The sequence below is a fragment of the Melanerpes formicivorus genome, unplaced genomic scaffold (genome assembly GCF_026170545.1).
Source record: "Melanerpes formicivorus ecotype bairdi unplaced genomic scaffold, bMelFor1.0.p_v2 SCAF_36, whole genome shotgun sequence".
NCBI classification, from domain to species: domain Eukaryota; kingdom Metazoa; phylum Chordata; class Aves; order Piciformes; family Picidae; genus Melanerpes; species Melanerpes formicivorus.
In genome coordinates, this window is record NW_027142388.1 from 381,353 (window position 1) to 399,661 (window position 18,309).

Here is an 18,309-nt window from a genome sequence, read left to right on the forward strand (position 1 = left end):
ATTATGGTTGGTACAAGTTGGGTATTTTGTTTGCCTATAGATCAAAGATGTAAGTGCACATGCAGTAGCTGTGACTTGCTTTTGCGTTAGAGGTGCTCTGCAGAAGTTGGTCAGCACACTCAGAAGAGACAGTTGTGTTCTGAACGCTGGCTCTGTTCCAGTAGGGGCAGCAGCAGCAATGGGAACATTTCTAGTGACAGGAGTTTCCAGGTACAGGCAGTATGGGGAGGAGCAGCAGGTTGATTAGCTGCTGTGGCCTGCTGCAGGGTCCCTCTGACACACGTAACCTCCCTATTTTTTTTTCCCCTCCCGTGTCCTGTAAATACTCATAAAGGTGGTGTGGATTCTAGACAGGAGTGAGCCCTCTGCTTTGTGCTGCACAGAAAAGATGCAGGAAAACTTCCATACTTTGTTTTGTTTTCTTTCAACATAAGTAGTGATAGGACTAGGGGGAATGGAATGAAGCTGGAGGTGGGGAGATTCAGGCTAGATGTGAGGAGGAGGTTCTTCACCATGAGAGTGGTGAAACCCTGGAATGGGTTGTCCAGGGAGGTGGTCGAGGCTCCGTCCCTGGAGGTGTTTAAGCCCAGGCTGGATGAGGCTCTGGCCAGGCTGATCTAGTGTGGGGTTTCCCTGCCTATGGCAGGGGGGTTGGAACTAGATGATCCTTGTGGTCCCTTCCAACCCTGAATGAAACTATGAAACTATAAGTGAAGATAAATTGGTGAGCTGCAAGGCTTCATGCTCACAAAATGTCAGAATATCCAAGAAGCTGAAACTTCAGTTTCATCTTTCCTCCTTGAAGGGATTCACGTTGTGGTAGTGTTAGTGTAATGGATGCTCATTAACTGTTACACAGTAACTGAACAACCTTAGAGCTGTAATTGCATTGCCAATACTTCCCCTCACCACCAGGACCAGAGCCTTGAAAAGTATCCTGAAGTAATGGATGTGCTTAGCTTGTGTATTTCATTCTCTGTCTCTAGTTAAAATCACTGTGATGTTATTGTTTGTAGGAAGTGGGATGATTGATCTCCCGGCATGGGTTGGTGGTAACACAGGAGAGCTAATTGCTTATTGATTAATGTGCTCACAGCCTGTATTTTACTTAGGAATGCTTTGTGGGCAGAATAATTACACTAATCCTCTTTGCTTTCCAGATCTGTTTGTGTTCTCCTGTTGCTGGAGAAAGACAGTGTGAATAGCTGTGAACATGGTAAGGACTTACTGAGAGGGGTTTGGAGCTGTTTTGATAGAAATAAAATGGAACATTCAATTTTTTTCCCCTGAACTACTGAGATATAATGATATGGTACATGGCATGGCATAATGAGATAGAATATAATGAGATATGATACAATGATACGGCATCAGGAGATGGTTGGTTTTGAATAGAGTAGAATAGAATAGAATTAACCAGGTTGGAAAAGACCTCAGAGATCATCAAGTCCAACCTATCATCCAGCACCACCTATTCAACTAAACCATGGCACCAAGCACCCTATCCAGTCTCTTCCTAAACACCTCCAGTGATGGTGCCTCCACCATCTCTCAGGCAGACCATTCCAATGAGCAATCACTCTTTCTGTGAAGAATTTCTTTCTAACATCCAACCTAAACCTCCCCTGGTGCAGCTTGAGACTGTGTCCTCTCATTCTAACACAGGTTGCCTGGGAGAAGAGACCAACCCCCACCTGGCTACAACCTCCCTTCAGGTAGTTGTAGACAGCAATAAGATCTCCCCTGAGCCTCTTCTTCTCCAGGCTAAGCAACCTCAGCTCCCTCAGCCTCTCCTCACAGAGCTCTGTTCCAAACCCCTCCCCAGCTTTGTTGCCCTCCTCTGGACACCTTCCAGCAACTCAACATCTCTCCTAAACTGAAGGGCCCAGAAGTGGACACAGGACTCAAGCTGTGGCCTAACCAGGGGCACAATGACCTCCCTGCTCCTGCTGGCCACACTATTCCTGATGCAGGCCAGGATGCCGTCGGCCTTCCTGGCTGCCTGGGCACACTGCAGGCTCATGTTCATGTTTTGGAGTCATTGTAGTTAGTGGTAAATTTAAGAATTTGGGGGAAAAAAAAAATCACTGTGGTGGCCGTATCTGTTCCAGGGAACATTTTGCTTGCCAGACATTGGAAATGTTGTGGGTTTTCATCTGGTTTCAAGGGGGAAGTTATTTTGTTACTATTTGCTGCTACTGATGATTCAATTCATCACAGGTCTTGTAACTTCATGTAGAGATCTCTCAGTGTTGTCCATTTATTGACTAAAGAAATCAAGGGAAAAAAACCCAAAAGGCAGTTTGCAAGGGCAAGTAGGATAGAGGTAGATGTTACATTCCCTGTCACATCTCTGCTGTCCTTCTAGATTCGAATCGCAGCACTGAACGCGAGCTCCACTGTGGAGGATGACTACGAAGGTACCTTCAAAAGTCACAAGACACAGACAAAGGAAGCTCAAGTAAGCAAAGCTGCAATCTTCTTAATGAAGTTTAGTCTTGGTGGGGCTTTTGTCCTCTCTTATAGCAGGGATTGTTCAACTATAATAGTTTGGTTTAAGACAGTTGTGTTACTGCATTATTCCTCCCTTAGGAAGCTCAGACTTCACTGCTATATTAGTCACATCAGGTGAGGAAGGCTGATGGGCTGCTCTATAGCCTGGATGTGGACTGCTATATAGTGAGAAAATGAAGTCTGAAGCCACCAATATCCATAAGTCTATTGTAACAAAGTTGCCCTACAACAGAGGTTCTGATTTTCTCCACCACAGGAAGCAGAAGCTTTTGCTTTGTACCACAAAGCTTTGGACCTGCAGAAACACGACCGGTTTGAAGAGTCTGCGAAAGCCTACCATGAGCTGCTGGAGATCCGTCTTCTACGAGAGGTCAGTGAGAATGTGAGACAGTTTAGGCTGTGCCTTTAAGAAAAGACAGCTGCAGAATTCTTCAGCTGAATGTTTGTGTGTAAAAAGGAAAACACAAAGGAGATCATTCTAAACCAATTTCACTGGTAGATGGTGGGGATGTAGAGCTACGAACTTCCAGTCTGTGTCAGCCCGTCTTTAGTTCCTTGGCCAGCATGCATGCTGCTGACCCTGGACTGAAACTGATAAGAAAAACTAACTTCCTAACAAAGCTTTGAGCTAATGAATTCTCTTAGTATCCTTTTCTCTCTCTTTCTCCTTTTTCGTCTAATTAACTGGAGGGGAAAGGGAAGGGGAAGAGAGGCTGGGGGGAACCTGAGATGGGATCCTCCTGCAAGGAGGATTTCTGTGTTGTGTTCTTTCCTGTAAATCCTTGTATGATGTTGTACATACTGTATATTTCATTAGTGCTTGGCAAATACAGCTTCTCTGCCTGTGCCTAGCCAAGGTTTTGTGGGTGGGGGTGAATTAAACAACTATGCCACTACAGAGTGGAACTCTAGAAACTCCGGAATGAAACTCTAGAGAATGGAATTCTAAGGAATGAAACTCTAGAAATTGTTCACACTCTGATTTTGTTTTGCTTCATTTCTTAGTTGGCTAATTAGAAATGTCACTGGCAGGTTGTTTGCTGTTCTTTACCCTTGCTTCTGCCGGGTTCTACACACTGGCCAAAACAACCCCAGGCAGTGCTACAGGCTGGGGCCAGAGTGGCTGGAGAGCAGCCAGGCAGAAAGGGACCTGGGGGTAGTGGTTGATAGTAGGCTGAACATGAGCCAGCAGTGTGCCCAGGTGGCCAAGAAGGCCAATGGCATCCTGGCCTGCATCAGGAACAGTGTGGCCAGCATGAGCAGGGAGGTCATTCTGCCCCTGTACACTGCACTGGTTAGGCCACAGCTTGAGTCCTGTGTCCAGTTCTGGGCTCCTCAGTTTAGGAGAAATGTTGAGTTGCTGGAATGAGTCCAGAGGAGGGCAGCAAAGCTGGGGAGGGGTCTGCAGCACAGCCCTGTGAGGAGAGGCTGAGGGAGCTGGGGATGCTTAGCCTGGAGAAGAGGAAGCTCAGAGGAGACCTTACTGCTCTCTACAGCTACCTGAAAGGAGGTTGTAGCCAGGTGGGGGTTGGTCTCTTCTGCCAGGCACCCAGCACCAGAACAAGAGGACACAGTCTCAAGCTGTGCCAGGGGAGGTTTAGGCTGGATGTTAGGAAGAAATTCTTCCCAGAAAGAGATTGGCCATTGGGATGTGCTGCCCAGGGAGGTGGTGGAGTCACCATCACTGGAGGTGTTTAGGAAGAGACTGGCTGGGGTGCTTGGTGCCATGGTTTAGTTGATTAGATGGTGTTGGATGATAGGTTGGACTTGATGATCTCTGAGGTCTTTTCCAACCTGGTTCATTCTGTTTTGTTCTGTTCTATTCTATTCCTATTCTATTCTATATTCTATTTCTATTTCTATTTCTATTCCTATTCCTATTCTATTCTATTCTATTCTATTCTATTTGGTTGTCTGATTCATAATACCTGCACTGCATTTATTTTGTCATTTCTAGGCAGTTCTTCCTGGTGATGAGAAGGAAGGGCTGAAACATCCAGGCTTGATGTTAAAATATTCCACCTACAAGAACCTTGCACAACTGGCAGCACAGCGGGATGACTTAGAGACAGCCATGGAGTTTTATTTGGAGGTACCATACAGCTGAAATAAAACACTGGGGCCTCAATGTTTGCAGAAACTTGCTTGAATAGAGATCTTTCAGCAGACATCATTTGAATGTTGGGAGTAGATGTTGATTGGTTAGAGGGTAGAAGGGCTCTCCAGAGGGACCCTGACCATCTGGACAGATGGGCAGAGTCCGACCTGATGGCATTCAACAAGTCCAAGTGCTGGGTGCTGCATTTTGGCCACAACAACCACATGCAGAGCTACAGGCTGGGGTCAGAGTGGCTGGAGAGCAGCCAAACAGAAAGGGACCTGGGGGTACTGATTGACAGCCAACTGAACATGAGCCAACAGTTTCATAGTTTCATAGTTTCATAGTTTCATTCAGGGTTGGAAGGGACCACAAGGATCATCTAGTTCCAACCCCCCTGCCATGGGCAGGGACACCCCACACTAGATCAGGCTGGACAGAGCCTCATCCAGCCTGCTCTTAAACACCCCCAGGGACGGGGCCTCAACCACCTCCCTGGACAACCCATTCCAGGGTTTCACCACTCTCATGGTGAAGAACCTCCTCCTCACATCCAGCCTGAATCTCCCCACCTCCAGCTTCATTCCATTCCCCCTAGTCCTATCACTACCTGATATCCTGAGAAGTCCTTCCCCAGCCTTCCTGTAGGCCCCCTTCAGATACTGGAAGGCGACAATTAGGTCACCTCGGAGCCTTCTCTCCTGCAGACTGAACAGCCCCAACTCCTTCAGTCTGTCCTCATAGGAGAGGTGCTCCAGCCCTCTGATCATCCTCGTGGCCCTTCTCTGGACACGTTCCAGCACCTCCACATCCCTCTTGTAATAGGGGCTCCAGAACTGGACACAGTACTCCAGGTGGGGTCTCACCAGGGCTGAGTAGAGGGGGAGGATCACCTCCCTCGACCTGCTGGCCACACTTCTCCTGATGCAGCCCAGGATCTGATTGGCTTTGCGGGCTGCAAGTGCACACTGAGAGCTCATGTTGAGCTTCTTGTCCACCAGCACCCCCAAGTCTCTCTCCTCAGGGCTATCCTCCAGCCAGTCACTTCCTAGCCTGTATTTGTGCCTGGGATTGCCTCGACCCAGATGCAGGACCTTGCACTTGCTCTTATTGAACTTCATGAGGTTGGCCTGTGCCCACCTCTCCAGCCTGTCCAGGTCCCTCTGGATGGCCTCCCTTCCCTCCAGCGTGTCTGCTGCACCACACAGCTTGGTGTCATCAGCAAACTTGCTGAGGGTGCACTCAATGCCACTGTCCATGTCCCCCACAAAGATGTTGAATAAGATAGGTCCCAGGACTGATCCCTGAGGGACTCCACTTGTCACTGGCCTCCACTGGGACATGGAGCCATTGACAGCCACTCTTTGGGTGCAGCCATCAAGCCAGTTCCTTATCCATCTAGTGGTCACCCATCAAACCCATGTGTCACCAGTTTGGAGACCAGGATGTGGTGCGGGACAGTGTCGAAGGCTTTGCTCCGGTCCAGGTGAACGACATCAGTTGCTCGCCCCTCATCTATTAATGTTGTCACCTGCTCATAGAAGGCCACCAGGTTGGTCAGGCAGGATTTGCCCTTGGCAAAGCCATGCTGACTGTTCCCAATCACCTCTTCACTATTCTTTTGAGCGAGTAGTGACTCCAGGAGGATCTGTTCCATGATCTTTCCAGGCACAGAGGTGAGACTGACTGGCCTGTAGTTCCCTGGTTCCTCCTTCTTGCCCTTTTTGAAGATGGGGGCAATGTTTCCCCTTTTCCAGTCTGTGGGGACTTCACCAGACTGCCAGGACAGTGTGCCCACATAGCCAAGAAGGCCAACGGTATCCTGGCCTGCATCAAGAATAGTGTGGCCAGCAGGAGCAGGGAAGTCATTCTGCCCCTGTGCTTAGTACTTGAATCCTGTGTCCAGTTCTGGGCTCCTCAATTTAAGAAGGACATTGAGATACTTGAATATGTCCAGAGAAGGGCAACGAGGCTGGGGAGAGGCCTCGAGCACAGCCCTATGAGGAGAGGCTGAGGGAGCTGGGATTGTTTAGCCTGGAGAAGAGGAGGCTCAGGGGAGACCTTATTGCTGTCTGCAACTACCTGAAGGGAGGTTGTAGCCAGGAGGGGGTTGGTCTCTTCTCCCAGGCAACCAGCACCAGAACAAGAGGACACAGTCTCAAGCTGTGCCAGAGAAAGTGTAGGCTTGAGGTGAGGAAAAAGTTCTTCACAAGGAGAGTTGATAGCCATTGGAATGTGCTGCCCAGGGAGGTGGTGGAGTCACTGTCCCTGGAGGTGTTCAAGAGGGGATTGGATGTGGCACTTGGTGCCATGGTTTAGTAGTCATGGTTTAGGATCTTTGAGGTCTTTTCCAACCTATTGATTCTATGATGAAGGTGTGTCTGAAGTCTAGCTTCTGACGTTACATGCGATGTAACCAGTACACTCTTCAGTCCCCGAGTCAGCAGTGACCCTGCTGAAATCTAAGGCAGTGGCAGCCCCTGCGGACAAGTGGCTGTGCATGTCTGAGACATGGCTGATGTTGTGTGTTGTGCTTTCCAGGCTGTCATGCTGGACTCCACTGATGTCAACCTGTGGTATAAAATTGGTCGTGTGGCAGTAAAACTGATCCGGCTGCCTTTGGCTCGTCACGCTTTTGAGGAAGGTCTCAGGTGTAACCCTGATCACTGGCCCTGTTTAGATAACCTTATCACAATCTTGTACACGCTCAGTGACTACACAAGTAAGTACAGAACACCAAAAAAACTTCTGAAGATGTGTGAGTTTAGCCATATCACAGAACATTGCTGTCTGACTGCATCAGTACAGGAAGTGTGGCTTCTGTAAGCAATTCAGTAGGCTGTGATAGAGACACTGCATGTCAGAAGTCTTCTATTTTGTCATGAAGTGTGATGGTTCATATCAGTTCTGGTTACTCTAAAAATCAAAGTCTGTGGTCTCTTGGATCAGGGCCTCTGCAAGAAGTTTCTCTGCAGACCAGAGGGGCTTGGAAGTAAATAATGTTTAAAGGTCCTTTCCAACCCAAGCCATTCTGATTGCCTTTCAGTGAGTGTTGGTCTTGTCTTTCTAGTCATTTCATACTGCCTGATCCTAGGATTTGAACAGAAAACTGTTGTCTAGTTCTGTAGCCTACTGTGATTAATTGTAGTTGCAGCAATTGATTCAACTGAACCCAAGATTTTACCCTGAGTAATATCCAGTGGATGAACTGATTGGAGAGAAGTTACAAGATGGCAAAAATACTGACTCTGATCCCTTAGGTGATGATCTGGATGAGGGAATTGAGTCCATCCTCAGTAAATTTACAGATGAGACCAAGCTGGGGGCAGGAGTTGATCTGTTAGAGGATAGGAGAGCTTTGCAGAGGGACCTTGCCAGGCTGGACAGATGGGCAGAGTCCAAGGGCATGAGACTGAACACATCCAAGTGCCAGGTTCTACACATTGGCCACAACAACCCCATGCAGTGCTACAGGCTGGGGTCAGAGTGGCTGGAGAGCAGCCAGGCAGAAAGGGACTTGGGGGTATTGGTTGACAGTAGGCTGAACACAAGCCAGCAGTGTGCCCAGGTGGCCAAGAAGGCCAATGGCATCCTGGCCTGAATCAGGAATAGTGTGGCCAGCAGGAGCAGGGAGGTCATTCTGCCCCTGGACTCAGCACTGGTTAAGCCACAGCTTGAGTCCTGTGTCCAGTTCTGGGTCCCTCAGTTTAGGAAAGATGTTGAGTTGCTGGAAGGTGTCCAGAGAAGGGCAACAAAGCTGGGAAAGTGTAATGGGTTGGGGCAGATCCCCTCCCCACCATGGGCAGAAATAACAACTCAGACAAAGGGATTGCAAAAGTGATGGAAAGTTTACATAGAAAGCAGTGAGTGTGTGCAGAAAGCCAAAAGCACAGTGACAAAAGAAACCCCAAAGCAGACCCAGAAACATCCCATCCCCACCTGAGGGCGCACCCAAGACCCCCAGAGATCCTTCTCCACACCCCCCAATTGCTAGGCTAGTCCCAGCTGGCCAGATCTGAGTCTGTCCATCTCCTTGTGGCCTTGGGCCTAGCTAGGCCCATGGCTGGGAGACATCTCCCCCAGTTACCGGGTGGCGGAGAGGAAGGAAAAAGGAAGCGCCAGACCCCGCCATGGATTTCATAGTGGTGCAGGAATCATGCTTAAACTCTGCATGTAAAACTTGGGAAGACAAAAACCAGATTTTAACTGTGTGCATGCTATTATTTGACAGGTTACAGGTCGATGGTAGGCTGAACATGAGCCTGCAGTGTGCCCAGGCAGCCAGGAGGGCCAATGGCATCCTGGCCTGCATCAAGAACAGTGTGGCCAGCAGGAGCAGGGAGGTCATTCTGCCCCTGTACACTGCACTGCTTAGGCCACACCTCGAGTCCTGTGTCCAGTTCTGAGCCCCTCAGTTTAGGAAAGATGCTGAGTTGCTGGAAGGTGTCCAGAGAAGGGCAACAAAGTTGATGAGGGGTTTGGAACACAGCCCTGTGAGGAGAGGCTGAGGGAGCTGGGGCTGCTTAACCTGGAGAAGAGGAGACTCAGGGGTGACCTTATTGCTCTCTACAACTACCTAAGGGGGAGTTGTAGCCAGGCGGAGGTTGGTCTCTTCTCCGAGGCAGCCATCACCAGAACAAGAGGACACAGTCTCAAGCTGTGCCAGGGGAGGTTTAGGCTGGATATTAGGAAGAAATTAATACACACAGAGAGTGACTGTGCATTGGAATGTGCTGCCCAGGGAGGTGGTGGAGTCACCATCGTTGGAGGTGTTAGGCGGAGACTTGATAGGGTGCTTGGTTGCATGGGTTAGTTGATTAGGTGGTGTTGGATGATAGGTTGGATGCAATGATCTTGAATGTCTCTTCCAACCTGGTCTATTCCTATTCTATTCCTATTCTATTCTATCCTATTCTATCCTATCCTATTCCTATTCCTATTCCTATTCCTATTCCTATTCCTATTCCTATTCCTATTCCTATTCCTATTCCTATCTATTCTATTCTATTCTATTCTATTCTATTCTATTCTATTCTATTCTATTCTATTCTAAAGCTCTTGGTCTGCTTTATGTAAATGTCACATCTAGCTGGGATTCAGTGGTGTATAGGAGGCCAGAAATGGGAGCACTTGAATGAACCAAAGCAGTGACTGACCATTCCATTTCTACTTCTCCATCAGCGTGTTTGTACTTTATCTGCAAAGCTCTGGAAAAGGACTGTCTGTATAGCAAAGGATTGGTGCTGAAGGAGAAGATCTTTGAGGAGCAGCCTTGCCTCAGGAAAGATTCCTTAAGGATGTTCCTGAAATGGTGAGTGTCATCTTATGGTACACACAGTGCATTTGGAGTGTAACTGTGGGGTTTTGGAGTAGCTCAGCAGTGCTGGTGAGATGGCATCTAACAGTGTCCTGCTGACCTTCCTTCTAGTAAATGAGTGTTTATTGTTGGTGCACGTGGTGGTTTTAGGCTATGCCTTTAAAATTTACTAACAGATTTTGAGCAGAAAAGTAGAAGAAGGTAAATAGAATAGAATAGAATTAACCAGGTTGGAAAAGACCTTTGAGATCACCGAGTCCAACCTGTCACCCAACACTATCTAATAAATCACTATTGGGTGTAAGAAAGAAAACTAAAGGTTATTCTAAACAAATTCATTGGAGAAATACCTGCTATAAGACTGGCTGCACCAAAGCAATTCTTTCTCTTTTCTGATCTTTTCCCTGCTTGCTTCACTCGGGAGAGATTAACCTGCTTTTCGTCTGACCTCGGCTTGCGTTGTTTTAGTTAAGTCTAACCCATTGCTTTCTCTCTGCTCCTTTCTCTCCTGGGATGGGGGTGGGGGGGTGTGACAGGTTAGGCTGTGCCTTTAAGAAAAGGACAGCCACAGAATTCTCTAGCTGAATGTTTAGGTGTAAAAAGGAAAACAAAGATCAATTCCAAACGAATTTCATTGGTCAGATGTGAGATGTACCATAGCAAATCTCTCTAACATTCTGGCTCTAACTCACTTCAGCTTCAGTCTGTCCTGACTTTCGTTCTTGCAGACTGCCTGCATGTTGCCCCTGAACTGCAAACTGAGCAGATAAAAATAACAAACTTTCTTAATAACTACTTTGAGCTAGAGAATTTTTCCCTTAATATCCTTCTCTCTCTCTTTCTCCTTTTTTACCTAATCAACTACTAGGGGAAAAGGGAGGAGGGCGAGAGGGACTTTGTGGGGAGCCCAAAGGGGGATAGGACTAGGGGGAATGGAATGAAGCTGGAGGTGGGGAGATTCGGGCTGGAGGTGAGGAGGAGGTTCTTCCCCATGAGAGTGGTGAAGCCCTGGAGTGGGTTGTCCGGGGAGGTGGTTGGGGCCCTGTCCCTGGAGGTGTTTAAGCCCAGGCTGGATGAGGCTCTGGCCAGGCTGATCTAGTGTGGGGTGTCCCTGCCCATGGCAGGGGGTTGGAACTAGATGATCCTTGTGGTCCCTTCCAACCCTGAATGATACTATGATACTATGATTCTCCTCAGGAGGATCTGTGCTTGTGTTATTTTCTGTAAATTCTTGTATGCTATTGTAAATGCTGTATATTTTGTATACATTCATTACATTTCATTATTGCTTGTAGAACACAGCCTTCATTTGCTCATCCGACTGAGGTTAGCTGTGCTTTATGTGGGTGCGGGTGGATTAAACCATCACACCGCTACAGGGGGCAGTGGAACAGTTTCCTTGGCCTCTTTGACCAGGGAAGGTTTTGTGTTGTTTGCCAATGGTAAATATCTGTATAATACTGTACCTCCTGCATATTTTGTACACAGTATCACAGTATAACTAAGGTTGGAAGAGACCTCGAGGACCATCGAGTCCAACCTATCAACACAGACCCCATGACTAGACCATGGCACCAAGTGCCACGTCCAATCTCCTCTTGAACACCTCCAGGGACGGTGACTCCACCACCTCCCTGGGCAGCACATTCCAATGGCAAACGACTCGCTCGGTGAAGAACTTTCTCCTGACCTCGAGTCTAAACCTCCCCTGGTGCAGCTTGAGACTGTGTCCCCTTGTTCTGGTGCTGGTTACCTGGGAGAAGAGACCAACCCCTTCCCGGCTACAACCACCTTTCAGGTAGTGGTAGAGGGCAATGAGGTCACCCCTGAGCCTCCTCTTCTCCAGGCTAAACAATCCCAATTCATTGCATTCCATTGTAGAGTGTAGTTTTGCTTGTAAATACAGCTTCCATTTGCTTCCAACTGCTCTGGTCTGGCAAAGTTAATGCTGGGGTGGGTGGGGGGTAGTGAATGGCGCCACATCCAGCTGGCGGCCAGTCACCAGTGGCGTCCCCCAGGGATCAGTGCTGGGCCCCAGCCTCTTCAATATCTTCATCGATGATTTGGATGAGGGGGTCGAGTCAGTCATCAGCAAGTTTGCAGATGACACCAAGTTAGGAGCAGATGTTAGTCAGTTAGAGGGTAGAAAGGCTCTGCAGAGGGACCTCGACTGACTGGACAGATGGGCAGAGTCCAATGGGATGGCATTCAACAAGTCCAAGTGCCAGGTGCTGCACTTTGGCCATGGCAACCCCATGCAGAGCTACAGGCTGGGGTCAGAGTGGCTGAGAGCTGCCAAACAGAGAGGGACCTGGGGGTGCTGATCGACAGCCACCTGAATATGAGCCAGCAGTGTGCCCAGGTGGCCAGGAGGGCCAATGGCATCCTGGCCTGCATCAGGAATAGTGTGGCCAGCAGGAGCAGGGAAGTCATTGTGCCCCTGTGCTCTGCTTTGGTTAGACCGCACCTTGAGTCCTGTGTCCAGTTCTGGGCCCCTCAGTTTAAGAAGGACATTGAGAGACTTGAATGTGTCCAGAGAAGGGCAACAAGGCTGTGGAGAGGCCTTGAGCACAGCCCTGTGAGGAGAGGCTGATGGAGCTGGGGTTGTTTAGCCTGGAGAAGAGGAGGCTCAGGGGTGACCTCATTGCCCTCTACAACTACCTGAAAGGTGGCTGTAGCCAGGTGGGGGTTGGTCTCTTCTTCCAGGCAACCAGCACCAGAACAAGAGGACACAGTCTCAAGCTGCGCCAGGGGAGGTTTAGACTCGAGGTGAGGAGGAAGTTCTTCACCGAGCGAGTCATTCGCCATTGGAATGTGCTGCCCAGGGAGGTGGTGGAGTCACCGTCCCTGGAGGCATTCAAGAGGGGATTGGACGTGGCACTTGGTGCCATGGTCTAGTCATGGGGTCTGTGTTGATAGGTTGGACTTGATGATCCTCGAGGTCATTTCCAACCTAAGTTATACTGTGATACTGTGAATTTCAACCCACCACAGTGCAGCTGACAGAATGTTCTTCAGTAACTGCTTTGGGAGGGAGGAAGAAAGAGGCAAACCCTGCATTTGCTGCTGCTCGCTTATTTCCATACCTAGATCTCGTTGCCATCTTCCTGTGTTTTATCTGCAGCATTTCATCTAGTTTTCCTAATTAAAAAAACAAAACAAAGCTAACCAACCAAAACCCTCCAAACCCACCCTCCCCCTTGCCTTCCTTACTTCTTTTCCAAGCAGTTACACATTTCACTTTGAAATCAAAGGAATTTCTCAGCCATACAACTTTGTTTGTTTGTGTTCTGAACCAAACCCTTCTCTCCCAGGTAGAAAGCACAAAAGTCCTCCTTTCCTCTTGGTTCTCAGTGCTGGGAAAACAGATTTGTCAATCTCCTTTTCTCTTTTAATTGTGAAGGCAGAAGAAACAATGTGGGTGGTGAGCACTTCTAACATGAATGCTCTAAAGTTTGTGCAATGAGTATTTGAAGGCTTCTTTTAACACTGCATTTTGGTTGTGTTTTAGGAAAAGAGCAAAGGAATCTTCCCCAGGCTTTAAGAACAAACAAACCAAACCCAACCCAAACAAAAATCCCACCAAAACCTTGAACTTGTCTTCATTTCTCATTATTTCTCAGTGACATGTCTATCCACAATGTCAGTGTGAGTGCAGCTGAAACAGGAAGAATCATAGATGAGGCCCTGGAGCTGCGCAGGAAGAGACAAACGCTGCTGGTGCGGGACAGAGAGCCGGACCTCAGACTGGTGCAGCCAATTCCCTTTCTCACGTAAGTCTTTCTGCTTTCTCTTTTGAAAAGGTTCCTCTGAAGCTACTTTTGCTTGTGCTGCAGTTCAGATTTCTTCTGAATGCCCTTTTGGTTTTGTAATTCTTCTTGTGAAAACAAAGACACAGAGCTGTCGGAGCAAGGCCGGAGGAAGGCCACAAAGATGATCCAAGGGCTGGAGCAGCTCTGCTGTGAGGACAGGCGGAGGGAGCTGGGGGTGAGGGAGCTCCTGGGGGGGACCTTAGAGCTGCCTGCCAGTAGCTGAAGGGATCCTGCAGGAAGGCTGCGGAGAGACTTATCCCAGGGGCAGGACAAGGGGGAAATGGTTTGAAGTTGAGGCAGAGCAGGGTCAGACTGGAGCTGAGGAAGAAGTTCTTCAGTGTGAGGGTGGTGAGACTCTGGCACAGGCTGCCCAGGGAGGCTGTGGCTGCCTCCTCCCTGGGGATAGAGTAGAGTAGAGTAGAGTAGAGTAGAATAGAATAGAATAGACCAGGTTGGAAGAGACCTTCAAGATCGTTGCGTCCAACCCATCAACCAATCCAACCCACCTAAACAACTAAACCATGGCACCAAGCACCCCATCAAGTCTCCGATGTTCAAGGCCAGGCTGAATAGAATAGAATAGAATAGAATAGACCAGGTTGGAAGAGACCTTCAAGATCATCACGTCCAACCTATCATCCAACACCACCTAATCAACTAATCCATGCAACCAAGCACCCTGTCAAGAATGAGGCATTGAGCAGCCAAGCCTAGTTGAGAGGTGTCCCTGCCCGTGGCAGGGAGGTTGGAGGAGATAAGCTCTGAGGTCCCTTCCAACCCAGTGTGTATTCTCTTCCATGAAAAGCTGCTTTTGCTGCCTCTGAGCTGTGGGAGAACAGTGTTGAACGCTGCTAGCTTTGTAAATCTAATGAAGACAGAATGTGCCATGGATTCCTGAAGTTGTGATGCCCTTGTGTTTGCACATGCAGGTGGAAGTGTTTAGGAGAAGCTTTGCTTGCCATGTATCACCACCTCACAACCTGTGATCCCCCTCGCCCCAGCCTGGGAAGGAGAATTGATCTCTCTGAATACCGCAATCCTGTTCAGCATGTGATGCTTTCTCCTACCTCTACTCCGGTCAGGGTTATTCAGCCACCTCCTGTCACCACTAATCCAGTGGTGACCATGCCAGATCCTGTACTGCCTTATACTCCAACAACACCCAACTTTCCAAGTCACAGTCAGAATTCATTGGAACCAGGAGCTACTGTAGGTGAGCAAGGTACTTCAGTCTCAGATATTGCAGTATCTTTCCTATTTAGCTGGCTATTAAAAGCACTGCACAATGAACTGGGAAATGTCTCCAAACTGCATGGTGGTGGGTTCAGAACATCTGGCAGAGAAAGTGAAACCGAGTTCTATAAAATGAAGTTCTTTTAACCCTTCAGGTTGGAAAGGGAAGACCACTGAAACTGCCTGAAAATTGTTGATTCCTGACTTAACTTTCCTATCTGATGGAATTTAACCTGTCAGTTTGGGGGGGGCTTAAAATTGTGTTTCTAGGTGACATAGCTGCAGCTGATAAGTCTAAGAAAGGTGTGAAGAGAAGGAGAATTACAGAAGACTGTGGTGAAACAGCAAAAAGAAGATCTGCTAGAGTCAGGAACACCAAGTGTAAAAAAGAGGAGAAGGTGGACTTCCAAGAGCTGCTGGTGAAATTCCTTCCTTCCAGGTACTGTGCAGCAGAACTCTTGTGCATTGTACAAGTATCAAGAGCTTAGCAGAGCTGTTTGGGATTTGGTTTGTTTGCTGTGTACCAATCAGAGGGACCTCGACTGACTGGGCAGATGGGCAGAGTCCAATGGGATGGCATTCAACAAGTCCAAGTGCTGAGTGCTGCACTTTGGCTATGGCAATCCCATGCAGAGCTACAGGCTGGGGTCAGAGTGGCTGGAGAGCTCCCAAACAGAGAGGGACCTGGGGGTGCTGATCGACAGCCACCTGAATATGAGCCAGCAGTGTGCCCAGGTGGCCAAGAGGGCCAATAGCATCCTGGCCTGCATTAGGAATAGTGTGGCCAGCAGGAGCACAGAGGTCATTGTACCCCTGGACTCTGCATTGGTTAGGCTGCACCTTGAGTCCTGTGTCCAGTTCTGGGCCCCTCAGTTTAAGAAGGACATTGAAACACTTGAAGGTGTCCAGAGAAGGGCAGCAAGGCTGGGGAGAGGCCTTGAGCACAGCCCTGTGAGGAGAGGCTGAGGGAGCTGGGATTGTTTAGCCTGGAGAAGAGAAGGCTCAGGGGAGACCTCATTGCCCTCTACAACTACCTGAAAGGTGGTTGTAGCCAGGAAGGGGTTGGCCTCTTCTCCCAGGCAACCAGCACCAGAACAAGAGGACACAGTCTCAAGCTGTGCCAGGGGAAGTTTAAGGCTGGAGGCGAGGAGAAAGTTCTTCGCAGAGAGAGCTGTTAGCCATTGGAATGTGCTGCCCAGGGAGGTGGTGGAGTCACCGTCCCTGGAGGTGTTCAAAAGGAGATTGGATGTGGCACTTGGTGCCATGGTCTAGTCATGGGGTCTGTGTTGATAGGTTGGACTCGATGGGAGGTGTCCCTGGCCATGAGGGGGGAACTGGATGATCTTCAAGGTCCCTCCCAAGCTAAACCATTCTATGAATCTATGGAAACTTGGGAACTCTCTCAATTTGCCTCACTTAAGCTGTGCCTAAGATGCTGTGCTTAGGTTTCACTTACACATGAAAGGAGGAATGAAGATTTTGCTGATATTGTGGGGCTTGCCTCTCCCTTTTATACAGATTAAGGAAATTAGATCCAGAGGAGGAGGAGGACCCTTTCAATAACTATGAGGTGCAGTCAGAGATCAAAGAGGAGAATTTCCATCATGTTGGGCCACATAGGATGTCCTTTGATTCTACAACATTTATGGAATCTGGTAAGGATTTTGCTGTAACCCCTGCTCTTTCTCTGGAGTTTTTTACACATGGTTTGCTTTACTTTCTGTGTTCTCCTATCAGTGTGTGGCATTTTCAGAAGTATAGTTTTATGGCATAGAAATATCTCAGTTGGTGACAGGCCTGATTATTGAAGTCTTGGGGACTGTTGAATTCCTGTGTGCAGGTGCTCTGTTGTGTGGAGTTTCCCACTTAGATTGGAGTGCAGTAACCTAACTCTGCAGGCAAGCAGCAGAGGTGAACTGCAGCAAGATTAGTGCTTGAAACACCTTTGAAGCTCAACTTCTTTCCAGTTGTGGTTTACCTTGACCTTAAACACCTATGGCTTTGTGTGTGCTTTCCAGAAAAACAGGATGTTCATGAATTCCTGCTGGATAACCTGAACAATGGTGGGATGTTGGAGCTGATGATGAGATACCTGAAAGTCATCAGCCAGAAGTTCCTGGTGAAGTGGCCTCCTGGCTTGTACGAAGTGGTTCTTAGTATCTATACTAGCTGGAGAAAGCACAGCAGTAGCCTTCCCAACCCATTGCTGAGGGACTCAAGCAATCAGCATATCAAGGTAAGGAGACTTTCCCTTAGAGATCTGTATGCTGCTCTGTTGCTGCACCAGAGGTACCTGACTGAGGTCCAGCTGTACCTGGGGAGCTGCTCGTCCCAGCTCCGCAGCTTTCATTGCTGTGGATACGCTGCAGCTCTTCCACCTGTTTGTTCCTGGGCTCCTGACCATGTCTGGGTGAGGCTGTGTGCAGGTCCATGCCACGTGTGTGTACACACTCACAGACACATACAGACCTCCTGTAAATACTATAGGTGTGCAAAGATTTGTAAATGCTGTTACATACCTTTAAACAGAGGAAGTAGTTACAGCTTGGGAATAGAAATCCCAGGAGGACACACTGAAGGTTTTTTTTGAAGTAAATTGCAACTGTTGTTGTTCTTCTTCTTTCAATGTATTTTTATCTCTTTGCTACCTCTATACTTTTCCTGAAGGATATGATGCTGATGAGCCTTTGCTGCATGGAACTGCAATTAGACCAGTGGCTGCTGACAAAAGGGAAGAGCTCTACAGGTGAGAACTGGATGTTGCTTTCTTTTCAGGCTACAAAAACACTCAAGGTACAGGAAGAAAAGTTTCAGAGAATTCAGAGGATTTTGGAGCTGGTTTTTCTTAATGAGTATCTTTCAGATCTGTATCAAAAAGGTGATGAAGGCAGTGGAACATCTCCCTGTGAGGCTGGGGGAGCTGGGGCTCTTCAGCTTAGAGCAGAGGAGCCTAAGGGGTGCCCTCATTTGTGGTGATAAAGATGTGCAGGGCAGTGTCAGGAGGAGGGAGCCAGGCTCTGGTCAGGCATATCTAAGGACAGGACAAGGGGTAGTGGTGGCAAGCTGGAGCAGAGGAGGTGCCAGGGGAACAGGAGGGAAAACTTTGTCACTGTGAGGGTGACAGAGGCTGCCCAGAGAGGTTGTGGAGTCTCCTTCCCGGGAGACATTCCAAACCCACCTGGATGTGTTCCCATGTGACTTGCTCTGGCAGGGGGATTGAAGTCTGGAGGTCCCTTCCAGCCCTGAATGTTCTGTGATCCTGTGGTTTTATTGATCTGTCAGTTTCTTGCCTTAAAGCATATCAGTACTTCTGAGCTACTGGGGTGTGAGACTCT

General features: G+C 48.5%; 1 protein-coding gene across 4 annotated transcripts in view; it reads left to right on the forward strand.

Moving 5' to 3' along the window:
• The window catches only part of CABIN1 (calcineurin binding protein 1), a 136,863-nt gene that overhangs the window by 2,695 nt on the left and 115,859 nt on the right, over positions 1–18,309 (forward strand). For 3 of the 4 annotated variants that reach the window (XM_068157146.1, XM_068157149.1, XM_068157150.1), the window contains exons 2-13: positions 1,161–1,216; positions 2,369–2,461; positions 2,771–2,884; positions 4,472–4,606; positions 7,154–7,334; positions 9,794–9,923; positions 13,553–13,702; positions 14,671–14,963; positions 15,245–15,413; positions 16,493–16,629; positions 16,993–17,210; positions 17,642–17,720. In XM_068157146.1, coding sequence (XP_068013247.1) covers positions 1,214–1,216; positions 2,369–2,461; positions 2,771–2,884; positions 4,472–4,606; positions 7,154–7,334; positions 9,794–9,923; positions 13,553–13,702; positions 14,671–14,963; positions 15,245–15,413; positions 16,493–16,629; positions 16,993–17,210; positions 17,642–17,720 — 1,702 coding nt within the window. In that variant the 5' untranslated portion in view covers positions 1,161–1,213. The remainder of the gene's footprint in view (positions 1–1,160; positions 1,217–2,368; positions 2,462–2,770; positions 2,885–4,471; positions 4,607–7,153; positions 7,335–9,793; positions 9,924–13,552; positions 13,703–14,670; positions 14,964–15,244; positions 15,414–16,492; positions 16,630–16,992; positions 17,211–17,641; positions 17,721–18,309) is intronic. The other variant, XM_068157148.1, reaches the window with a different exon arrangement.